Source organism: Pelobates fuscus, chromosome 5, assembly GCF_036172605.1.
Source record: "Pelobates fuscus isolate aPelFus1 chromosome 5, aPelFus1.pri, whole genome shotgun sequence".
NCBI lineage: Eukaryota > Metazoa > Chordata > Amphibia > Anura > Pelobatidae > Pelobates > Pelobates fuscus.
Window position 1 is genome coordinate 350,209,631 of NC_086321.1, and position 26,810 is coordinate 350,236,440.

At 42.2% G+C, this 26,810-nt stretch overlaps 1 protein-coding gene across 1 annotated transcript in view; it reads left to right on the forward strand.

Annotated features, from left to right (window-relative positions):
• Nucleotides 1–26,810, forward strand: part of ATP8B3 (ATPase phospholipid transporting 8B3) — an 89,328-nt gene that overhangs the window by 14,553 nt on the left and 47,965 nt on the right. Inside the window, exons 3-10 of the mRNA XM_063455895.1 lie at nt 11,828–11,898; nt 12,046–12,159; nt 14,178–14,276; nt 14,875–14,936; nt 16,500–16,572; nt 18,024–18,094; nt 20,005–20,087; nt 22,202–22,360. Of these exons, the coding sequence (XP_063311965.1) occupies nt 11,828–11,898; nt 12,046–12,159; nt 14,178–14,276; nt 14,875–14,936; nt 16,500–16,572; nt 18,024–18,094; nt 20,005–20,087; nt 22,202–22,360 (732 nt within the window). The remainder of the gene's footprint in view (nt 1–11,827; nt 11,899–12,045; nt 12,160–14,177; nt 14,277–14,874; nt 14,937–16,499; nt 16,573–18,023; nt 18,095–20,004; nt 20,088–22,201; nt 22,361–26,810) is intronic.

The following is a 26,810-nucleotide window of genomic DNA, read 5'->3' on the forward strand; positions in this document are numbered from 1 at the left end:
TATCCCCTGCTATGTTAATAGCTTGCTAGACCCTGCAAGAGCCTCCTGTATGTGATTAAAGTTCAATTTAGAGATTGAGATACAATTATTTAAGGTAAATTACATCTGTTTGAAAGTGAAACCAGTTTTTTTTCATGCAGGCTCTGTCAATCATAGCCAGGGGAGGTGTGGCTAGAGCTGCATAAACAGAAACAAAGTCATTTAACTCCTAAATGACAGTGAATTGAGCAGTGAAATTGCAGGGGAATGATCTATACACTAAAACTGCTTTATTTAGTTAAAGTAATTTAGGTGACTATAGTGTTCCTTTAAAAATAATGGCATCTATGTTTCCGGACTTACCCTGTATATTATGTATATCTTGACTGAAACAATCTTGAAATAGTTTTAAAATCTAAGTTTCTGATTCTTTAAAAGAAGATTAATCGACGGGTGCAGATTTGCTAGATTTGAGAATTGAGCATTTTACATATAAGTAGAGTGACCTATAGATATTTTCATTTCTGTATCAGTAGAACCATTTAAAACCAATTAAATGCCGTATGTAGACCAAGGGGCTCATGTGGCAAAGTAAAGTGGTTATAACAATTATTTACTATTTTATTATTATTTACTATTTATAAATCTCCAACATATTCTGCTGGACGGTAAAATGAGGGGAATACAGACAATGCAATCTAGAAATAATATTGAAAAGTAACAAAGGGTCCTACCCAAATGTTACAAATTACAGCTCTAAAGGCTTCAGATTTAGCTCCGAGGTTGGTAACCACCTGTGCCCTATAAATCCATGCTACACTGCTGATTAAAGGGACACTATAGGCACCCAGACCACTTCCTGTCCATGAAGTGGTCTAGCTGACATGGTCCCCTTTCCCGTTTTAACACTGCAGTAGATCGGCAGAGTGGCTTACAAGAAAATAGCAGAGTAATATTGTATTGTTTCACCAGATGGTTTCATAGAGACTATCTGATTCGTGCAGCATGTTTTTCCACGCATGCGCACCAGCCTCCCAATGCTTTCCCATAGCATTGGATTGTCTGAAATCATCAATCGTGATCTCAATCAAGGAGGCTGTGGAGACTGGCGCTGTGAGGAAGAAAAGATAAGTAAAACAACTTTTTCTGTGTGCGTTTTCTTCTTCACCTTAACTGCTGCCAGGGAACTATAGTTTTGGAGATACGCATGTATATTCCTACAGCTATAGTGTTCCTTTACTGAGTGGATTATACAGAAATAATAAACTATACGGTAAAGGGAGACAAAGCTCAACTCACCTACGCCCAAGGGAGACGCTAGGTAAGGAGGGTCCAATCATTCAATCCAGGAGCGATCTTAATATTGCAAAAATCACGTCATAAACGCACACACCATGGTAGAAACTAGTTTATTGGCACAAAGCAGGAGGTTTGCATAGCTTCCCCTCTATAGATTTAGTATGGTGTCAATGAAATCTTTTCTACCACAGTGAGCAATTGTTTATTGTGTACTTTTTGCAATGTTAACTCTTTTTGCTTATTTTGTTTTTGTCATTTTAGGCATTATTGTTTAGGTCAACCCCCACTCCATGAATTGTAAAATAATTTACAAAAATAAAACAATAACTTAGCTGGCATCCAGCACAGGCCAAAGCTCCTGCACTGCACTCCACTGCCTGTCTGACACCAGGGCAGCCATCCAGAGGTCGAATCAAATGCTTCTTATAGAGCACAGAAGCATTTAATTGGGCTATTTAACTGGCTCAGAACACATGCACATGCTCTGAGCTGGTAAGGGAGGGAGGGAAAATAAAGATAACACTAATGGTGGGCATAAATAGAAAGGGCTATATTGAAGAAGAGAGGGAGAGGAGATATAAATGCTTCCATTTGCAGGCAGCGCATGCAGGGGATAAGCCCATTGTATAAGTCGCCAGCGCACTGTGGGCACTCACTACAGACTTACATTTTGCACAGAATTGACATTAGGCAAACTGGGACAGAGTTCTGGGCTGTAGTGATGTCCCGAACAGTTCGCTGGCGAATAGTTCCTGGCGAACATAGCTTGTTCGCGTTCGAAACGGACGGCGAACATATGCGATGTTCGGTCCGCCCCCTATTCATCATCATTGAGGAAACTTTGACCTTGTACCTCACAGTCAGCAGACACATTCCAGCCAATCAGCAGCAGACCCTCCCTCCCAGACCTCCTGGACAGCATCCATTTTAGATTCCTTATGAAGCTGCATTCTTAGTGAGAGGAGGGACAGTGTAGCTGCAGTTTATTTAATAGAGAAATTGATAGCTAGGCTAGTGTATTCAGTGTACACTACAGTCCTGAAGGACTCATCTGAGCTCTGCTGTAAGGACAGCACCCCAAAAAGCCCTTTTAAGGGCTAGAACATCAGTCTGCTTTTTTTTTCTGTGTAATCTAATTGCAGTTGCCTGCCTGCCAGCGTGTGTGTCAGGCTCACAGCATATACTGTGCCCACTTGCCCAGTGTCACCACTCATATCTGGTGTCACAATAGCTTACATTTAAAAAAAAACAAAAACTTTTTTGACTGTATTATAATAGCAGTCAGTTTCCATCACACGTGTGCGTTTCAGGGCCTGACCAGTGCCACCACGCACTCACTGGTGTCACAATAGCTTGCATTTCAAAAAAACAACACTTTTTTGACTGTAATATAATAGCAGTCAGTTTCCTTCACACGTGTGCGTTTCAGGGCCTGCCCAGTACCACCACTCACTCACTGGTGTCACAATAGCTTGCATTTAAAAAAAACGACACTTTTTTGATTGTAATATAATAGCAGTCAGTTTCCTTCACACGTGTGCATTTCAGGGCCTGCCCAGTGCCACCACGCACTCACTGGTGTCACAATAGCTTGCATTTAAAAAACAACAACACTTTTTTGATTGTAATATAATAGCAGTCAGTTTCCTTCACAAGTGTGCGTTTCAGGGCCTGCCCAGTGCCACCACGCACTCACTGGTGTCACAATAGCTTGCATTTAAAAAAAACAACACTTTTTTGACTATAATATAATAGAAGTCTGTTTCCTTCACACGTGTGCGTTTCAGGGCCTGCCCAGTGCCACCACGCACTCACTGGTGTCACAATAGCTTGCATTTAAAAAACAACACGTATTTGATTGTCATATAATAGCAGTCAGTTTCCTTCACAAGTGTGCGTTTCAGGGCCTGCCCAGTGCTACCACGCACTCACTGGTGTCACAATAGCTTGCATTTAAAAAAAAAAAAACTTTTTTGACTGTAATATAATAGCAGTCAGTTTCCTTCACACGTGTGCGTTTCAGGGCCTGCCCAGTGCCACCACGCACTCACTGGTGTCACAATAGCTTGCATTTAAAAAACAACAACACTTTTTTGATTGTAATATCATAGCAGTCAGTTTCCTTCACACGTGTGCGTTTCAGGGCCTGCCCAGTGCCACCGCTCAATCACTGGTGTCACAATAGCTTGCATTTAAAAAAAACAACACTTTTTTGACTGTAATATAATAGAAGTCTGTTTCCTTCACACGTGTGCGTCTCAGGGCCTGCCAGGGCACAGTGTCACAGCAGTGCAACTCATATCTGGTGTAACAGTAGTGTACATTTAAAAAAAAAAAAAACACAATTTTGACTGTAATAGATTGAATAGCAGTTAGTTGTCTGCCAGCGTGTGTGTCAGGCTTACAGCGTATACTGTGCCCACTTGCCCAGTGCCACCACTCATATCTGGTGTCACAATAGCTTGCATTTAAAAAAAACAAAACTTTTTTGACTGTAACATAATAGCAGTCAGTTTCCTTCACACGTGTGCGTCTCAGGGCCTGCCAGGGCACAGTGTCACACCAGTGCAACTCATATCTAGTGTAACAGTAGTGTACATTTAAAAAAAAATACAATTTTGACTGTAATATATTGAATAGCAGTCAGTTGTCTGCCAGCGTGTGTGTCAGGCTCACAGCGTATACTGTGCCCATTTGCCTAGTGCCACCACTCATATCTGGTGTCACAATAGCTTGCATTTAACAAAAAATGAACTTTTTGGACTGTCATATAATAGCAGTCAGTTTCCTTCACACGTGTGCGTTTCAGGGCCTGCCAGGGCACAGTGTCACACCAGTGCAACTCTTATCTGGTGTAAAAGTAGTGTATATTTAAAAAAAATATATACAATTTTGACTGTAATAGATTGAATAGCAGTTAGTTGTCTGCCAGCGTGTGTGTCAGGCTCACAGCGTATACTGTGCCCACTTGCCCAGTGCCACCACTCATATCTGGTGTCACAATAGCTTGCATTTAAAAAAAAAATTATTTTTTAACTGTAATATAATAGCAGTCAGTTTCCTTCACACGTGTGCATTTCAGGGCCTGCCAGGGCACAGTGTCACACCAGTGCAACTCATATCTGGTGTAACAGTAGTGTACATTTTAAAAAAAATACAATTTTGACTGTAATAGATTGAATAGCAGTTAGTTGTCTGCCAGCGTGTGTGTCAGGCATACAGCGTATACTGTGCCCACTTGCCCAGTGCCACCACTCATATCTGGTGTCACAATAGCTTGCATTTAACAAAAGCAATACTTTTTTGACTGTATTATAATAGCAGTCAGTTTCCTTCACACGTGTGCGTTTCAGGGCCTGCCAGGGCACAGTGTCAAACCAGTGCAACTCATATCTGGTGTAACAGTAGTGTACATTTAAAAAAAAAAACACAATTTTGACTGTAATAGATTGAATCGCAGTTATTTGTCTGCCAGCGTTTGTGTCAGGCTCACAGCGTATACTGTGCCCACTTGCCCAGTGCCACCACTCATATCTGGTGTCACAATAGCTTGCATTTAACAAAAAATAAACTTTTTGGACTGTAACATAATAGCAGTCAGTTTCCTTCACACGTGTGCGTCTCAGGGCCTGCCAGGGCACAGTGTCACACCAGTGCAACTCATATCTAGTGTAACAGTAGTGTACATTTAAAAAAAAAAATTTTTTGACTGTAATATATTAAATAGCAGTCAGTTGTCTGCCAGCGTGTGAGTCAGGCTCACAGCGTATACTGTGCCCATTTGCCTAGTGCCACCACTCATATCTGGTGTCACAATAGCTCGCATTTAACAAAAAATAAACTTTTTGGACTGTCATATAATAGCAGTCAGTTTCCTTCACACGTGTGCGTTTCAGGGCCTGCCAGGGCACAGTGTCACACCAGTGCAACTCATATCTGGTGTAAAATTAGTGTATATTTAAAAAATATATATACAATTTTGACTGTAATAGATTGAATAGCAGTTAGTTGTCTGCCAGCGTGTGTGTCAGGCTCACAGCATATACTGTGCCCACTTGCCCAGTGCCACCACTCATATCTGGTGTCACAATAGCTTACATTTAAAAAAAACAAAACTTTTTTGACTGTAACATAATAGCAGTCAGTTTCCTTCACACGTGTGCGTTTCAGGGCCTGCCAGGGCACAGTGTCACACCAGTGCAACTCATATCTGGTGTAACAGTAGTGTACATTTAAAAAAAAATACAATTTTGACTGTAATATATTGAATAGCAGTTAGTTGTCTGCCATTGTGTGTGTCAGGCTTACAGCGTATACTGTGCCCATTTGCCTAGTGCCACCACTCATATCTGGTGTCACAATAGCTTGCATTTAACAAAAACAAAACTTTTTTGACTGTAATATAATAGCAGTCAGTTTCCTTCACACGTGTGCGTTTCAGGGCCTGCCAGGGCACAGTGTCACACCAGTGCAACTCATATCTAGTGTAACAGTAGTGTACATTTAAACAAAAATACAATTTTGACTGTAATAGATTGAATAGCAGTTAGTTGTCTGCAAGCATGTGTTTCAGGCCTACAGCGTCTACTCTGCCAACTTCTGCCACTGCACAGTGCCACTCATATCTGTTGCCACAGTAGCTTGCACGCATAGTACCACTAATCCCCCAAAAAATGACAGGCAGAGGCAGGCCACCCCGCAGGGGCCATCTTGGTCGTGGTGCTGTGATTCCCTTTGGCCCTAGAATAATGCCCAGTTTTCAGAGGCCACGTACCCTGAACTTGAAAAGTTCTGAGGACATAGTTGACTGGAGAACACAGGACACCCAATCTTCTACAGCTTCCGCTCGGAACCTTGACGCACCATCCTCCTCCAGCTTAGCTTCGGGCACCTCTCAAGTTACCACTCGCCCCGCCTGCCGCCACCACCAACACTAGCACCACAGCCGCTTCACTTGGTATGTCAGAGGAGTTATTTACACATCAGTTGGTAGAAATGAGTAATGTGCAAGCATTATTGCCAGAGGATGTAGATAACAGGGATATGTCTCAGTCAGGGAGCATTACACACATGGACGTACGGTGTGATGATGATGATGTTGTACCCGCTGCTGCTTCCTTTGCTGAGTTGTCAGATACAAGTGAAGCGGTTGATGATGACGATGCGTCCGTGGATGTCACGTGGGTGCCCGCTAGAACAGAAGAAGAACGGGGGAAAGTTCAGATGGGGAGACAGAGAGGAGGAGACGAGTTGGAAGCAGGGGGAGGTCATCGCAAGGAGCTAGTGGCACAGTCAGACAGCATGCATCGGCACCCGGGTTTAGCCAGACAGCACGCCAATCAACGCATGCTGTTGCCACCACCAGAATGCCGTTATTGCAGAGCTCAGCAGTGTGGCATTTTTTTTGTATGTCTGCCTCTGACAACAGCGATGCCAGTTGCAACCTGTGCCAAAAGAAACTGAGTCGTGGGAAGTCCAACACCCACCGAGGTACAACTGCTTTGCGAAGGCACATGATCGCACATCACAAACGCCTATGGGATCAACACATGAGTACAAGCAGCACACAAACTCAAAGCCGCCATCCTCCTCCTGGTCCAGCATCTTCAGCCACGTCAACCACTGCTGTCCTCCTTGCCCCCTCTCAATCACCCGCCCCTCCGTCTCTCGCCTTGAGCAGTTTCTGCTCATCTGCCCACAGTCAGGTGTCTGTCAAGGACATGTTTGAGCGTAAGAAGCCAATGTCACAAAGCCCGGCGTCTTGGAATTTTCTTTGCCACGTTACTGGACGCTCATGCGCAATGCCTGTAGGCTCATGCGTCCTTTTGAGGAGGTGACAAACCTAGTCAGTCGCACCGAAGGCACCATCAGCGACATCATACCATTTGTTTTCTTCCTGGAGCATGCCCTGCGAAGAGTGCTGGATCAGGCCGTAGATGAGCGTGAAGAGGAAGAGTTGTGGTCACCATCACCACCAGAAACAGCCTTATCAGCATCGCTTGCTGGACCTGCGGCAACGCTGGAAGAGGATTGTGAGGAAGAGGAGTCAGAGGAGGAATGTGGCTTTGAGGAGGAGGAGGAAGACCAACCACAACACGCATCCCAGGGTGCTCGTTGTCACCTATCTGGTACCCGTGGTGTTGTACGTGGCTGGGGGGAAGAACATACCTTCAGTGAGATCACTGAGGATGAGGAACGGGACATGAGTAGCTCGGCATCCAACCTTGTGCAAATGGGGTCTTTCATGCGGTCGTGCCTGTTGAGGGACCCTTGTATAAAAAAGCTGAAGGAGAACGACTTGTAATGGGTGTCCACGCTACTAGACCCCCGGTATAAGCAGAAAGTACCTGAAATGTTACCAAATTACCGCAAGTCGGAAAGGATGCAGCAGTTCCAAAATAAATTAAAAAGTATGCTTTACACAGCGTATAAGGGTGATGTCACAGCACAACAGGAATCTAACAGGGGAAGAGGTGAAAATAATCCTCCTCCTCCCACGACCACGCCGGCAAGGACAGGACGCTTTACAGACGTGTTGTTGATGGAGGACATGTGGAGCTTTTTAAGTCCTACGCATCGCCAGAGCCCTTCGGGGTCCACCCTCAGAGAACGACTCGACCGACAGGTAGCAGACTACCTCGCCTTAACTGCAGATATCGACACTCTGAGGAGCGATGAACCCCTTGACTACTGGGTGTGCAGGCTTGACCTGTGGCCTGAGCTATCCCAATTTGCGATAGAACTTCTGGCCTGCCCCGCTTCAAGTGTCCTGTCAGAAAGGACCTTCAGTGCAGCAGGAGGTATTGTCACTGAGAAGAGAAGTCGCCTAGGTCAAAAAAGTCTAGATTACCTCACCTTTATTAAGATGAATGAGGGATGGATCCCGAAGGGACTGACAGTGGGCAATACATTAAAAAAGGCCTGATGAGGGGGACTACTTAACACACCACTCCTATCTGGTGGCACATTAGATTGCACGCGCAGTGCCCCAAATTTTAAGTAGGAGGACCAACTGATAGGAATAGTACTACTTAACACACCTTATTATAACGCAGAGAGAGGCAACGCAGAGAGAGGAGTCTGAAGAAGAGGAGTCAGAGGAGGAAGGTGGCTTTGAGGAGGTGGAAGACCAAACACAACAGGCGTCCCAAGGGGCTTGTTGTCACCTTTCGGGGACCCTTGGTGTTGTACGTGGCTGGGTGGAGGAAGAGACCTTCAATGACGTCAGTGAGGACAAGGAACGGGACATGGCTAGCTTGGTATCCAACCTTGTGCAAATGGGGAGTTTGCGGTTGTGCAAATGGACTGTTTGCGGTTGTTTGCGGTGCGTTAAACGGGGAGTTTGGTCTGTCACTGTGAAGCGGGCGTAACCCTTACACTACCTGATCGATACAAAATCATACCTGATGTTTTAAAGCACGTTATTCCAAACAATATAGGAAAGTTAGGTGATTTATGCCCTTTATGGAATAAAACCACACTTTGCATCAACTATGTAATTTTCCATGGGAGTTTTGCCATGGATCCCCCTCCAGCATGCCACAGTCCAGGTGTTAGTCCCCTTGAAACAACTTTTCCATCACTATTGTGGCCAGAAAGAGTCCCTGTGGGTTTTAAAATTTGCCTGCCCATTGAAGTCTATGGCGGTTCGCCCGGTTCGCGAACATTTGCGGAAGTTCGCGTTCGCCGTTCGCGAACGGAAAATTTTATGTTCGCAACATCACTACTGGGCTGCCTAAGTCACATGTACCGGGATTATAGCTAGCACTGGCCCAAAAGGGCAAAATATCTCTTAATGGGTAGTGGTTGAAGCTAAAACGTGGCACAAACAGACTCCCACCACCATCACCATTTCTAAGAACAGAAGTGGTCGTTGTGGTTGGAGTAACCCTTTAAGATCGCTATCTGTGGGAAAATTTGCTCATGTTCAGATAAATATGTAAGGTTCCATGTATATTTTTTATATATAGTTTGAACCGTGTACTGAGCACTTGATAATCTAAAAGCATATTGGCGCTAGAATGATTTTAATAATTGTACAGTCTGTCTATACAAGGGTACAAACATATAGGCATTTTAGGATAGGGTTTTTATCTCCCACAGAGCTTACAATCTAAATGGGAAAATATAATTTGATGTGAAATCAAAACAACAAGGTAAAATCAATTTAGCTTGTAAGTGAATTGCATAGTCAAACTCTATATTAGAGGGGATAGTTAACATGACAGTCCTGATATCATGTTGGGTCTTAACTATGCCATTTTTTAACGTGGATATGAGCAGGGAGTTTCCACAACCCAGACAAAAGAAGGTTAAATCGTTTCCTTTTCTTGTGGGGGAAACCATTGTAAATTAATTGGATGTTGCAGAACTCACTTGGAATTAAAGTTAGTAGACTGATGCATGAGTAAATGTTTAATTAAAGTGGTGTGACTGAAGAAAAATAAAGTTTAAATATACCATCACATTGCCAATGCTGCTTCATGGTAAACAGTAAGCTTTAGGAGGCTGCAGCCAGTTGGGACATGTTGAGGAAGCTGGGGTTACTTTGACTATAATAGGTGTCATATAGCATGGTTATTGTCTATTTAGTAATAAAAAGTAATTATGCCACGGGAGAAAGGACTGTGTGGAAAGTCCTTTGAGACAAGGAACAATGGAGGGGGGAACAGATGAGATGTATATAGCATATAGGAGAGACCAGGAATTATGGACATTTCTGGCTCCTCGTGGGCCGATGAGATGATCAAGGTTTTCCCTCACTGCCCGGTGTCTGCCTAATTCTGATGGGGGCCCAGAGCGCCTTAGGTCGTCTGCACCATCGCCGGTGCTTCCCGAGCTTCTGCATTCAGAGCGTTGCCGGGCGGGTTGCCATGGCAACGCTCTGATACTTTCAGTGCCGGTCGGAGCTCCGGGGAGGAAGGTTCCTGGTCTGTGTATCGCGCTGGCAGGGACTGCTGGACACCCCTATAAGGCCCGAGGTATGCAAGAGGGAGTGAGGGAGAAACGTTATTTTCATAATTACAATTAATAATAAAAGAAAGTAGAAATTGTACTCCCCGCCCCCTTCCTTAAAGCCCTATATTACCCCTTCCCACACACAAAACACCCCTTCCACAATATGTTTCCTACATACAATGCATGGACTACACACGTACACGGAGTCTTTGTACACACACAATACAGTCCCTACACACACTCCCTGCAGCCCCTATCCACAAATACTATACTGCACAACAAACAACACAAACAAATCTATTTACACACACACTATACCACAAATAGCCCCTTCCCACACACACAACATCCCTATCCACTCACACTATATTCCCTATACACCATGCATGAACTACACATGTACACACATACATGTACAGCCCCTAGCCACAAATACTATACTACACAACAAATACAACACAAACAAATCTATTTACACACACACACACACACACACACTACATCACAAACAGCCCCCTCCTACACACAACATTCCTAACACTATATTCCCTATACATAATGCTTGAACTACACATATACACACTTACATGTACAACCTATAGCCACAAATACAACACAAACAAATCTATTTACACACAAACACATACTACACCACAAATAGCCTCTTCCCACACACACAACATCCCTATCCCACTCACACTACATTCCCTATACATAATGCATGAACTACAGATATACACACTTACATGTACAGCCCCTAGACACAAATACTATAGTACACCACAAATACAACACAAACAGATCTATTTACACACACACTACACCACAGCACTACACCAGTAAACGTCACACATGCGTAACATTAAATTTAATTGTGCTGCACAAAACAAGCACAGTGCCTCTTTCCAATGCAAAGTGGTGGAGTTATGTTATATTGTGAATGTTTTTTTTTGTTTGTTTTTTGCTGTCGTGCTCTGTGATACATTCCTACACACCGTACATTACTGTGAGTTTTCTCAATAAGTAATGTAAATGAGAAAAATCAAGAGCCTGTGTATATATGTTGTAAATGCATCTTTCAGGGGAGGGGGCGACAAAATGGAGCCAAAATTCCTTGCACCGACCCTGGCACTAGCACTTGCCTGCTGGGAAACCATGAAAAAAATCCTGGTGGGCTGCTCTTGTCTGGGACTGGTGCCATTTCACTGCCATTTTGCTATAGATGAGTGGCTCTTTATTCACTTCCTTGCGCAGTTATGATCTCCCACACTGGGTCCCTCACTCCCTCGACACAGAGGAGCCACTGGAAATACACTGCCCAGTGCCAGCTGTCAGCTACCCGGTACATAGAGGTACGGTCATGTAACCCCAGCGCCCAAGCATAAATCTATGCTTGTTTCAGGCAGGAGATTCCGGGAACGTGAACTGGAGGAAGGCCTACAAGTGGGAAAGGCTCTACTTTTTGGGAACTACTTCTTAAAACCATGCCATACCTCTGGAGCTATTAATCCTTGTAATATAATTGTCGATTTATAGAAACTAAACTAAAAGTAACACAAACATTTTTTTTACTGTTTTGTTCTGTTGTCAGACTACACATGGCAGGTTAAAGCCAACGACAGGAATTTTAACCGGTCCCTTTCAAGGAAAAGAAAATATGCAGTAAGTACTTTGTATAGTCTTTAATATGAAAACGCAATGGTAATATACACTGATTGGCCACAACATTAAAATCACTGCCAAATTTGCAAATAAAAATCCAATTTGTAAATACTAATTTGTTTTCTTCCTATTTTGTTTGTTTTTAAGGACAACAGCATTAAAACGAGCAAATACAACGTCTTAACATTCGTTCCCCTTAATCTGTTCGAGCAGTTTCACAGAGTGGCTAACGTATACTTCCTGTTTATAATAATCTTACAGGTAAGTGTTCTCTAGAGAGTCGTATGTTTAATGTTCTTACTTATCATTAGTACACATAGTTCCCTGAGTGCAGGAAATCCAGATTAGAAAATGCTGACTAATTAGACTTTGTTAAAACCCGATGCTTACAAATGTCATCCTTACTGTAATGTGACTGTCCTGGGCATTGCAAAAAAATGAAAAACCTGATTATTGTGGTTCTCGAAGACCAAATATAGTCCACCCATTATCAGAAACAAGAAGGCAGAGTAAAGTGTGCCTAATCAACAAAAATATATTTTAACACAATATTTATAATATGTTGCTGTGCAAAATTCATATATCATACAGGCCTTTCAAGCGTTCTGATTTCTGTGGGACAGTCCCGATTTTCGGGTCATGTCCCGCCGTCCTGAGTTTGTTTCCTGGTGTCCAACTTTTGCGGACTCCCCCACAAGCATAACATGAGGGCTATGCTAAGGGTATTAGAACTCTACAGGGAGCACAGATACAAGGCTCCCAGCATGGTCTGCCCTTCATGGGCCGACCTACCTTTCTTACCCGCTTTTCAGGATGTCAAAAGTGAGAGTTGTGTATTAAGTGGGCCAATTCACAGAAACAGTTACAGTTTATTTTAATAAACTGAGGATTCAAATTTCAGGCCAAGGTAGCTGAGCTTGAAAATGTTTCCCAGTCAGCTATGCATTCAGATCGGCTACTTTGACCTTAAATGTGAAATTAATTTTGAATTCCTGACAAATCTCACTTTAGTAAATAACGACATACCTTCTGACATTTCAAATGGACAGAGGGACACTTTAACTTTAGTGATGTGAGAGGGGATGTAGCCAAAGGTGAGGCTGTTCTGAGAGATTTTAGAAGACTCGTCAATAAATATGTTTGAAACTGAAATGTAATTTAGAACAGGAACGCTGTATCTTATTTACACAGACTGATTTCTAAACACATTCATTGTAATTTAAAGACACATTGCTGTGAGCTTCATTGCCCTGGAGCTCTGTTACACACTCAGACACCCCAACAATATGGAGCTCCTAGAAAAGAGGGATTTGGATTCCATATAGGGACTGTCCCTCCTAAATAAGGACACTTGGGAGGTATGGAATTGTCCTTAAATTTGAAATTCACTTTCAAACCCAACAAAGTAGCCAAACTGGCAGCATAAGTGATTTTAGATATTTTTTTGTTTGGCTGTTTTGCCCTTAAATTTGAAATTCTCTTTGAGTTTATTTTGAATTCCTAAAAATTCTCACTTTAGTGAAAAACTCTGTCTATATAAGTTCCAAACATATTTCTAAGGGAAGCTACAGCTATGTGGGCTGGAAAATTAAGAGTGAAATTTCTGAGCTACTGTGATGGGGTAGCAGCAGCAGAATGGAATAAAAGTAAGATTTTACTTTGTTTCGAGGTTTAAGGGGGACCACGGGGCTAGATGGTATTTTAAACACTATAGGGTCAGGAATACATGTTTGAGTTTCTGACCCTATAGCGTTCCTTTAAGAATAATGCAGATGCAGTGTTGATCTGGATGTAAACAGCAGTAGTTAACACAAACACACTCACTGCAGGAGCAGTGGTGTAAAATTAATGATGACCAGATAGCCTTTGGCTGGATGTGTATGATGGGTTTTGTATGCATTAGAATACTTCAGTAGCCATGGATTTTTGTCACTGGAATGACTTTATACACTATGTATAATGTAGGGGTTTTGCCAGCTGTCGGGCGCTCAACTTCTGTGCGTTTTGGCCTTCAGAATCTAATTTTGTACAGAATTGAGATTAGCCAGCCCAAAAATGTGTTCTGGGCTGGCTAATTATTCTGCAGAAGGTGGAGTTATACCTCTGGCAGTTAAGGGCACTTACAGACTCCGGGCACCATTACCACTTCAAATCAATTAAGTGGTAGTGCTTGCAGTAACTCTTTAACATCATTTTCACCTACATTTTCACAATTGTTTCACACATTATTAAATGTAAATAATGTTTTGGCATTTACTGTATATATATTTTTCTTTCAGATGGTTCCAGCCATTTCTACTGTGCCCTGGTTCGCCATAATGCTGCCCTTGCTTTTCCTCCTGATTATACGAGGAATCAAAGACCTCATTGATGATATAGTGAGTGTGCCCATTTCCTTAAACATTATACACTATAGAATCTAATAGGTGTCCATAATATAGCATCTAATAAGTCCTCTGCTTTGTCAAAGCGATGTGCAGAAAGGTAGAGTAGATACCTTGACTGAATGGCCCTTGCATCTAGTAGCCCATACCTATTTGTTGACTCATTGCTATAGACAGGGGACCACATATGTGCCAGCTAACTGTAGTCAATGTGTGCAAATTCAGAACACCTGAGAAGTTGAAACTGTGCACCCCCTCCCTCCCTCCCTTCCAAAATATGCAGATTCCTACAAGATTGAATAATCGATCAAGATTATTGAGGATTCACATGATAGATATTATTCACTAAACTTAGAATTGTGGACAACTGAGAAGGGGATGCTTTTGGGCAAAAAAAACACAGCATGAAAAACAGCTCAACTAGATTTTTTAATCTAAAATAGATACATTGTCCTAAAAATAATAATTACCTAATCAATTCTCCATAGTTCCACATGTAGTAAAAAAACAAAGCAAAACAACATGTCCGTATATTAATATGGAGCACCTGTATTACCTGTTGCAATAATTGGCACTTGGTTACGTCTTACAGTCACGAAGCAAGAGCGACAAATCCATAAACAACAGGCCATGCGATATTCTCAAAGGACAAAGGTAAGGAAAACCGTCGGGAAAACAGATGGTGTTTTCTAGATTCTTTACTGGATTTAGTGTGGTTTAAGAAGGTTACATTTACTCAATGAATGTCAGCATCAACAGATTTATCTCAGCTTTTGAAATTATCTTTAATACCAAAGCATACCAGAGCGGAAGTATTTGACACATAATAAATCTTTAATAAATACCAATTATGTGTTATATCTTTTTTTTTATTCTCTGTTTAATTAAATTATTTTTAATAAAATTACTTTAAGATTAAATATGAGGAAAGAATAATCTTTATTTGCAGCAAACACACTTTACTGTGTATCTACCAACACACATTTATGTATTAAATTTTATAGTGCTTACACTAAACTACAAAAATCATGAGGTAGTGCCCTCTGTAAACCTTCTCAATGTGCACATATAATTCACAACATGCTCATTGAAGTGGTCTGGGTGAAGTGTCCCAGGTCCCTTAACCCTGCAATGGTAATTATTGCAGTATTTGATGAACTGCACTTATTGCCTTGGAGGGTTAACTCCACCTCTAGTGGCTGTCTATCAGACACACACAAGCTCACTATACATACACAAGCTCACTGACACACACACAAACTCACTGACACATACAGAAGCTCACTACACACAAGCTCACTGACACACACACAAACTCATTAAACACCAGTTTACTATGTGCACACAGAAGGTCACTAGCACACTAGCACACATAAGCTCGCTGTCACTCACCCCTTGCTGTAGACGGAGAGCTGGAAGTTGCCCTATACATGTCTCCCAGGCTGTTTCTGTCAGCATGGCCGGCTGGTTGGAGCTAGGAGCTGGGCTTAGGTTTTGTTGGCTTTGGCCCCTGCAGCTTGTGCTGCACTTTGGAGAAGCTGACAGGGGGCCGTAGGGTTTTAACCCCACTTGTTTTGTGTTCAAATATATAGCTTGACAAATATATTATAAGTTAGTTTTTTTTTTTTAAATATATTATCAGTTAGTCTACTTTTCCTTATGTGTAGTAGTCATGTTGGCAAAACATGACAAGGGATGGAGCTTAACCAAGGTTCGAGTTCAGCTGCAAATCAGATTTGCCCACAATCCATCAGTAAAATCAATCCCACCAAAAGGGCAAATAGCAGATATTATGGAGAACAAAATGGAGGCACCTAGATATTGAGAATATCAGAGGATAAAATGGAGGCACATAGATCTAGCACAAGGAAGAAAATATAGTAAGTTCACATGAAGGCAAGTGGCAAGGAAAGAAAGTATAATCATTATAATACAGTAGCCATAAGGAAAACTAAAAAAAAAACACACACATTTCCGCTTTAATTTAATCCGAAATTAAAATTTACCCTTGCCCAAGTCTGACTGGGGGATGTGAGGCTTCTTGCAGTTGTAATGAATACCTCTATATGGCTCTCATCCAACTCCCTTCATTTCCAGGAGTTATTCAGTGAGTAGGTGTATACACTGTACTACACTATTTCCTGCCTATCTCACACATACATTACAAACATTCCACTGTATCGTTGAATAAACACTGTACCATTCTCTTATCACAAGCTTCTGCGCAGAGAAGTGGAAGGACATACAGGTTGGTGATATCATTCGACTACAAAAGGATGATTTTGTGCCTGTGAGTATGTAAAATTTTCCATTGTATCATGCATTGCCAATGTATTTGTTTAGCCAAAGGTTAATTTTAGGGGGTGATCATTTAACAGTTGTACATGGATGCTGGGAGTCACTATGCACCCCCAAATTCATATAGTGCTCCTCCATTTGTTTTAATTTACAGGCCACTCACTTACAGAGGTGCCCTAAAGGTAGCTCCACAGATCTTTTAAAACTACAGCTTCCATGATGATTTGCAATTATAAAGGCATTGAAAACGCATGCAAAGCATCATTGGAGTTGTAGTTCTACAAGATCTGGGGATCTACCTTTTGGGCACCCTGGCTCTAGTGTAAGGGCCAGGCCATGACCGGTTTCTGCTCTTTAGCTATTATTTCTTACAGGTTGGAAAAGTAAAAATGTCTCCAAACCAGACTGCATTGTAGTTCTCTGGAACAGCTCCAGGACTCCCATTATGCAGGTTTAGCTCCCTAGAAAGATGTGATATCAAATCATCTAGTTCTGAGAAGGAAACCCTCAGGGTATTAGAGCTTCCCTCTAGACACTGAGGAAGCCGCTCCAACAGCAAACAAGTCAAGTACGAAGCACAGACAGGAAGGGTCAGATGAGGGGCAAGGGCCAGTTGCCAACTAAATCACAATCAGTCATGGAGTCAACGTTTAAAGGAATACTACAGGCACCAAAGCAAGCTTATCTTAATTAAAGCATTTTGGTGCATTGAGTATGCCCCTGCAGTCTCACTGCTTGATTCTCTGCATTTAAATCACTTTGTTTATGCAGCCATAGTCACACCTTCCTGCATGTGACTTACACAGCCTTCCTAAACACTTCCTGTTAAGAGAGATCCAATGTTTACGCTTCCTTTATTGCACATTCTGTTTAATTTGGAATTTCATATCTCCTGCTTTGTTAATAGCCTTCTAGATCCTGCAGGAGCCTCCTATGTGCGATTAAAGTTCAATTTAGACGACAAGAGATAAACAGCATGTGTTGTTTTGGTTCCTATAGTATCCCTTTCAGATTGGTACAATTGAATATTTCAGAAAACAGAACAGATCCTAGAACAGGGTATTTAGCAACTACACCATAACTATAAAGGTGTTAGCGTATCATTAGATGTGCTCAAGCTGCTCTTAGTAACCTCAAGGAACTAAATGCATGGGCAACGCCCCTGAGGAGCACACTGTGCATGATCTGCCCTGGCTTGGGCTGACCAGAGCACCTGTCTGTCAGTCTACCCTGCACCATGGCAAGCTTACATACCCCCTTATCAGTTTACGGAAAAGTCCAAACATTGATGCCCCTTTCTGGCATTACTCTGCCGCCCATCCCGTTTACGTACCTCCCATTGTTGGGCGGGATGATACAGTGCTAACAGAATACTTTGTTGAATACTGAGATACTGATTTATTTTTTGTTTTTCTTTTTCTTTTTGTTTTTTTATTTGATCAGGCAGACCTACTTTTGCTCTACAGTTTGGAACCTAACAGCCTGTGCTATGTGGAAACAGCAGACATAGATGGGTAAGAATGTGTTTATTTAGAATTTTGTTTAGAATCTATCATTTCCAGTATCAACTGTGCCATTCTTTCAAATATTTGAATGGACAAAGGAGGCATAGCTTGGAACATGGTTTCAATGACCATTCTTATGTTACATAATAAGCTACTAATACTAATTTATAGTTACATCCCCCCTCTCATAATATTGTAAAGCGCTACGGAATCTGTTGGCGCTATATAAATGGCAATAATAATAATAATAATACTATACACACTACCTTACACGAAATGAAAGACCAAAAAATGATCTATACATTGTGCTAGAATAATTAATTTCTTTAAAAAAAAAACTGTGTAAAGAGATCCCCCTCCCTTTGTCTGTAATGCAGTTCTCAGCTTAGAGTTCAGTACAAACAACATAGACCTCTATACCACTGATTGATTGATGGGAGAACAGGAGAACCCTTCTATTGGGCCTTTGGGCGTTCTTCTGGCTTTCTATCACAGTAACTACAGCATATGCAATGAGTTTGGGAATGGGATGACAGATGTGACTCAGATATGATGCTGACTGGCCATAGATATAAACAACCAAATTCTTTACTGGAGGTGATCAGTGGAGCCTGGTTCATAGGGGCTGGTGGAGTAACCCCCCATCTTTCCACTGTTTGTTGCAGAAACAAAACCCTCGAATCCATTGTCATGATAGGGATTAATGATATGTGTGTGTCGGGTAGAACATGTTGTATCTACAGTTTCCATCTCCAACCCCTTGGCAAGAAATGCTGATGTGATGGGTGAACAACCAATCTTGTAAAGATTTTTTGGGGAAAATTCCATTTTCTGTGTATAGATATCTAAGAATATTCTTTACATTGGCTATCTGATCCAGGATGCTCTTAGAGAGCGGGAATGCATGATGTCCTGTCTTCTAAGGCAATCATTGGGCAACACCATCAAGTGGGTGGAGTTGGACCTCTTTAAAGTGGTTGTTGTTTATCATATACGTGCAGGGATGTATTAGCCGCGAGGCAAACAAGGCATTTGCCTTGGGCGGCAATTTCCAGGGGGCAGCAAAAAAAGAGTGATGTCGGTCACCTGTAGCCGGAATATGACGGCAAATTCCGGCTCCCGGCATCACTCTGCAGCGCGCGAGGGAGCTGAGCAGAGAGCTCAGGGGAAAGTGCTCCCTCGCCAGCGCCGCCCGCCTGAATTGTTAGCTGGACAACCGCCTGCATGCCTGCCTCCCTTCCTGTGAAAAGCCCCACTGGGAGGAGAGGGGTGGGGAGGGGAGGGGAGGGGAGAGGAGGAGGGGAGGGGAGAGGAGGAGGGGAGGGGCTGTCAGTGTGTGTATGTCTGTCACTGTGTATGTGAGTGATTGTGTATGTATGTCTGTCAGTCTGTATGTGAGTGATTGTGTATGTATGTCTGTCAGTGTGTATGTGAGTGATTGTGTATGTATGTCTGTCAGTCTGTATGTGAGTGATTGTGTATGTATGTCTGTCAGTGTGTATGTGAGTGATTGTGTATGTATGTCTGTCAGTGTGTATGTGAGTGATTGTGTGTGTATGTCATTGTGTATGTCTGGCTGTAAGTGTGTGTGTATGTCTGTCACTGTGTGGCTGTCTGTCAGTGAGAGTGTGTGTGTGAGTGATTGTGTATGTATGTCTGTCAGTGTGTATGTGAGTGATTGTGTGTGTATGTCATTGTGTATGTCTGGCTGTAAGTGTGTGTGTATGTAGATCTTCTGTACAATTATTGCCATACTGCCTATTTTGAAATCCATACCGCTCATTCCATCATAGGTCTTGGCTTCTTTAGAACCCATGAAAAACCTTTAGAAAAACAAAGGGGCAAACTCAGGCAGGATTGTCACCTGGACAAGTGCTATTTTATATGCGTATTATCTAATTTTTGTGTTTTTATTACAGAGAGACAAACCTCAAGTTTAAACAAGCCTTGATGATCACTCACAAGCTACTCAGTACAACCGAATCAATGGCAGCTTTTAATGGTACTTTGTACTTTTTGTTATTCAACTCCTCATTTATAGCGCTCTTTAGATTTCACCGGAAAATTTGTTTGCCGATAGATTTTTAGATAATTTGCCATTACAATTGTGCCCCCTCTTGTCGGTTAGACTATCGGCACAGAATCTATGCTGATGTCTGTTAGCAAGAGAACACAGCTAGAGGAAAGAGAAGAACGGTTAGACGATTGACGTCATTCCGTTCAAAACGTTGATGTGCTGGCAATGAAACCGGCACATCAGCGACATAGTGAGGGTCTGTGCCAGGCTTTGGGAAGCAAGACCAGGCTTCCCAAAGAGGGGCAGTGACAGAGAGCTGGTTTCAGCACATGAAAGAGACATAGACGATCAGAGAATTTTTTTTTTTAAAGGGGCATTACACAACAATATAAAATGACTTCAGTAAAGCTGTAAATTCAATGACAGGTTCACTTAAATTTTTGTGGTGACTTGAGGACAGACAAGAAAGAATACAGTAACAGCACTAACACAGAAAAACAGGTATGTTAGAAAGCAGCCGCTAGCTGTAATTTTCTATTAAAATAGTTTTTATTTTATTTTTTCGTGTGTGTTCTAAAGTTGAAAACCATAAACACATTCCTGCATCCCCCTCCTCGCGCTTTTCTCGTTCCAGTTTATGGGTAAATGTGGGACTCATGTCATTCATATCATGAAATTATAAAATAGCTGTACAAAATACTTAAAAAAGCATTGTCAGGTTCTAGAACAGGGATAGGCAACCTTTGGCACTCCAGATGTTGTGAACTACATCCCCCATAATGCTCTTACACCCATAATGCGGGCAAAGCATAATGGAAGGTGTAGTCCAAAACATCTGGAGTGCCGAAGGTTGCCTATGCCTGTTCTAGAACATATGGGAACATTAATCTGATGACATGGAAATAGATCCCTCACAGGTGGAGTTAAGATATATTTTTAATTGTTGAGTTACAACAGGGGCTTATTCACTAAACTCCAAATTGTAGTTAGTAAAACTAAATACAGGTAGCGCCAAAGAGAACAAACAGAATAAAGATCTAAAGGATCTCTAAAAACACAATAAAAAATAGTCCTTGATATAGTCCAACAATAAAAGAATTAAAAATACCAGGTGGTGAGACATAGTCTTAAAAGTAGTAGTATTCCATCCTCCAATTTTCATAAAGTGCTTGTGGGGGCAACTTCCGTCAATAGCAGCATATGAAAAAGAACAAAAAAAGAGGGAGACCAATAGTGCAATATAGTAGTGTAATAGATAACACACAAAACAAAGGTCTAAAATGCCAACTCACTTCTGGTAGAGCTATAAACAGCTCTGGATAAAACAGCATGTAGTGGTATTATATCCCCACTTGAAGGATATTCTTCAGGCAATGGTTCACAGTAGAATGATGATGGAGTAGAACATATGAAATGACAAAAAGAAGGCCAATAGTGCTCTCTATTATGGTAAGTATAAAATGCAAATAGTAGAAATATACTCACAGTTGATGGAGCAGACTAACTGCTTTCTGTATAAGGCATGGGGGGGCATAATCCCCATCTAGGATTCTTTATATGGTTATCCATAGGGGTATCTGTATGGGTAAACCCTAGGTAAAAGGATTCAGAGTGGATTTGTTCGACTTTAACCAGGCAGTTTATTTGGACGAACCAGCTCAAATTATTTTTTTGCAGTTTACTTGTTATGGTGGTCGGAGGCACCTGGCTCCACTCCACTGTTAGGAATCAAACTGTTCTTCAATGGTTTGACTTTAAACTGGTTGCCCCATCCCTTTTGTTTGCTTTGTACCCAAATTGTAGTTAATTAAAATCTGAATGGCAAAATGTAGGCTAAAATAGAAAAGCTGTGATTATAGCCAAGTTAGATTTTTTTTTCACAGATCATTAGTTTTTTCTTACATTTTGCCGTTCACATTTTAATTTACTGAAATGTATTTTAATTCGAATTTAGTACATATTCCCTGAAAATTGACATAGTAAATACGTAATTCCACTTAGCTTTTTGTACCTCTAAACCATTGTTTATAGTGTTTGCACAATGGAGTGAATGCTGTTTTACAACATTAACGTATGTTTGTTATATTATCATGTTTTAGGTAAAGTAACCTGTGAGGAGGCCAACAGCAACCTGCACATTTTCACCGGAACATTGGAGTGGAATGCTGAAAAGTATTCTTTGGACAATGATCATATTTTGCTACGAGGTTGTAGAATACGGAATACTGAGACCTGCTATGGATTGGTCATTTATGCAGGTAATAGAAGCCACATAACCATAGATGGACCATAGATTTAATTCAATTCCCTTCCCACCTATTATAAGTTTCATTAAAAATACGTAAAAATCTCATTCCCACCTCCCCAAAATATCCATGAAATCTTGCGTTTTATGTGTCAGTATGGTAAATAAAATTTCCTACTTAAAAGGATCCTATAGTGCCAGGAAAATAAAGCGGTTTTCCAGGCACTATAAGTTTAATAGGCCCCCCTCACTTGCGCCCCCCCCCTCCGTGGGGCTGAAGGGGTTAAAACCCCTTCAGCCACTTACCTGATTCCAGCGCCATTGTCCCTCTGTGCTGGGTGAGGCCAACGCTCCTCCCCCGCCAACATTAGCCAGTTAGAGAGACCTAATGCACATGCGTGGCAATGGACGTGCGTGTATTAGACCTCCCCATTGGAAAGCATTAGGACATCCAGCTTCAGATAATGGACCAGAGGTGCGTTTGGATTCCGGATTCTGGTGGACAGCCACAGAGGGCAGACTTAGAGCTGCAATGTAAACATTGAAGTTCTCTGGACCTGCAATGTTTTACATTGCAGCACTAAGTACCATAGGGACACAGCACCCAGACCAATTCAATTGGCTGAAGTGGTCTGGGTGCCTACAGTGTCCCTTTAAGACAAACGGGTACAGTTTGTATTTTTGCATTGTAGGCTTGAGATAGACAATACCAAACAGGGGTCAATACTGACTACATGCCCATTTTTAAACTTAAAGGGTTGCTCCAGCAATGAAAGCTACATTTTAATTTTCTTGGTAACTACTCACTATTGAATTTATTCCCTGTTTTGTAGTTTTTTGTTTTTGATGCTTTATAGAGACAGTTAATAAAATTAAAAAAATAAATACTCACTTTTATATTTCCTATGTATGTTTGCCTGCTGTCATCGCTACATATCACACAATGCTGTACAGGGGATTGTTGGGTTTGAACTTCTGATTGTAATTAAATTAAGGGGGCAGTCTATTGCCCAAATAAACATAAATCACTGTTTTGTAGCTGTACACCTAATGAAAGCATTTTTTTTTTGTAAATTCTTTATTTTTAGATTTTATCAACTGTAAAAATGGGGTACAGAATGAAGAAATAGGGGTGGGGTATAAGTCTTTTTCGAGTCGAGTAGAAGAATGACATTGATTGCGTTAATGGTGACGTTATCTAGACAACAGCCAAGGCATTACACTTACTAGTTGGATAGTATTGTAGCTAAGTTTGCCTCTTTATGTCTTTGAGTTTGGATTTGTGAACTGTAAATCCGTCATTTGTCAGTGTTCTATTTACATATTATTTGCATATCAATGGTAGGTTCCAGAAACAGGTAGGGTGTGTGGAGGGGGGTGTAATTGGTTCATGTCCATTTAGTGGGTAGGTTTACGTTACACATATGTGTCCTTAGTCATTATAGTCTGTTGCCATCTGTAGTTGATGGGTCGTAAGTTACTCATCTTGGTGGTCCGTGAAGTTTTAGTCCTGGTTGGGGGTGTCTTCTCTGATTGTGGGACCTATGATGAGGGTCGAGGGGGGGCATGGGGGCATTGGTCCTTTGTGGGGGCCGATGATCGTGTGTCCGGTGTCATTGAGGGACGTAAGTAAGTTTGTTTGTATTGGGTGATGGTGTGTGTATGTGCGTGTGGTAAGTGTTTCTCCTAAGAGGGTGTGTGTATCGATGTTGGTATCTTTGGTAGTTGTGTCGGTTGTCTTCCTGGTGTGGAGCTCTTAGTAGGACGTAAGGGGGGGGGGGGTAGCAGAGTCGGAGGTGGTGGTTTAGATTCGGGTGGGGGGGGTTGTGGCACTAAGCCTAGTACATGGTTTTGGAGTTTGCAGGGAGAGATGGTGTCTATTGGGGGTGGGAGGGATGGGTGTATAGTGGTGGGTGTTCAGTTATGTTAAGGCTATCTTAAGTATGGGTCAGGTGGTATATAATCCACAGGTCCCAGATTTTATTATGGTGATGGGTTGTGTCGTGGAGTAGGGCTGATAGTTTGTCCATTTCTCTGGTTTCCTCTATTTTCCGGAGTACGGTCTCTAGTGTTGGTATATTTTGGTTGCCCCATTGTTCGGCTATAGTGCGTCTAGTAGCTAGAGCAATTTTAGCTAGCAGTTTGTTTTGTGCCCTAAACAAGGGGGCGTGGGGTTTAGAGAGCAGCCAGACCCACGGGTCCAGGGGGATATTGGTGTATAGGATTCCGGACACAAGGTCGGCCACCACCGTCCAGAGTTGTGCTATGTGGGGACACTCCCACCACGCGTGGATGTAGGTGCCTTGGGATCCACAGCCCTTCCAGCACTCGTCCGTGGTGGAGCATTTAATCTGTTTTAGCCTTAGGGGTGTCAAGTACTATCGGAGGAGCATTTGTAGGCTTGCTCCCTGTGATTGGCACATATTGTGAGGGACAATATGGGTACAGTTTGTATTTTTGCATTGTAGGCTTGAGATAGACAATACCAAACAGGGGTCAATACTGACTACATGCCCATTTTTAAACTTAAAGGGTTGCTCCAGCAATGAAAGCTACATTTTAATTTTCTTGGTAACTACTCACTATTGAATTTATTCCCTGTTTTGTAGTTTTTTGTTTTTGATGCTTTATAGAGACAGTTAATAAAATTAAAAAAATAAATACTCACTTTTATATTTCCTATGTATGTTTGCCTGCTGTCACCGCTACATATCACACAATGCTGTACAGGGGATTGTTGGGTTTGAACTTCTGATTGTAATTAAATTAAGGGGGCAGTCTATTGCCCAAATAAACATAAATCACTGTTTTGTAGCTGTACACCTAATGAAAGCATTTTTTTTTTGTAAATTCTTTATTTTTAGATTTTATCAACTGTAAAAATGGGGTACAGAATGAAGAAATAGGGGTGGGGTATAAGTCTTTTTCGAGTCGAGTAGAAGAATGACATTGATTGCGTTAATGGTGACGTTATCTAGACAACAGCCAAGGCATTACACTTACTAGTTGGATAGTATTGTAGCTAAGTTTGCCTCTTTATGTCTTTGAGTTTGGATTTGTGAACTGTAAATCCGTCATTTGTCAGTGTTCTATTTACATATTATTTGCATATCAATGGTAGGTTCCAGAAACAGGTAGGGTGTGTGGAGGGGGTGTAATTGGTTCATGTCCATTTAGTGGGTAGGTTTACGTTACACATATGTGTCCTTAGTCATTATAGTCTGTTGCCATCTGTAGTTGATGGGTCGTAAGTTACTCATCTTGGTGGTCCGTGAAGTTTTAGTCCTGGTTGGGGGTGTCTTCTCTGATTGTGGGACCTATGATGAGGGTCGAGGGGGGGCATGGGGGCGTTCGTCCTTTGTGGGGGCCGATGATCGTGTGTCCGGTGTCATTGAAGGACGTAAGTAAGTTTGTTTGTATTGGGTGATGGTGTGTGTATGTGCGTGTGGTAAGTGTTTCTCCTAAGATGGTGTGTGTATCGATGTTGGTATCTTTGGTAGTTGTGCCGGTTGTCTTCCTGGTGTGGAGCTCTTAGTAGGATGTAAGGGGGGGGGGTAGCAGAGTTGGAGGTGGTGGTTTAGATTCGGGTGGGGGGGGGGGGGGTTGTGGCATTAAGCCTAGTACATAGTTTTGGAGTTTGCAGGGAGAGATGGTGTCTATTGGGGGTGGGAGGGATGGGTGTATAGTCGTGGGTGTTCAGTTATGTTAAGGCTATCTTAAGTATGGGTCAGGTGGTATATAATCCACAGGTCCCAGATTTTATTATGGTGATGGGTTGTGTCGTGGAGTAGGGCTGATAGTTTGTCTATTTCTCTGGTTTCCTCTATTTTCCGGAGTACGGTCTCTAGTGTTGGTATATTTTGGTTGCCCCATTGTTCAGCTATAGTGCGTCTAGTAGCTAGAGCAATTTTAGCTAGCAGTTTGTTTTGTGCCCTAAACAAGGGGGCGTGGGGTTTAGAGAGCAGCCAGACCCACGGGTCCAGGGGGATATTGGTGTATAGGATTCCGGACACAAGGTCGGCCACCACCGTCCAGAGTTGTGCTATGTGGGGACACTCCCACCACGCGTGGATGTAGGTGCCTTGGGATCCACAACCCTTCCAGCACTCGTCCGTGGTGGAGCATTTAATCTGTTTTAGCCTTAGGGGTGTCAAGTACTATCGGAGGAGCCTTTGTAGGCTTGCTCCCTGTGATTGGCACATATTGTGAGGGATGCTGTAGCCTTCCAGATGTCAGTCCAATCAGAGGGGTTGTTAGGGGGGCCGATGTCTTTTTCCCATGTCTTAGTATAAGAGAGTGCACCTGTTGGGGAGGTAGAGTTCAGTTGCAGGTAGATGGAGGAGATTTGGCCCTTGTGTATTGGGTTGTGTGCACAGTCATGTTCAAATTGGGTTAGGTCAGCAGTGGCCGTGGAGGTGTGTTGGGGGTTCTGCAGGAAGCTGTGGATCTGCAGGTATCTGAAG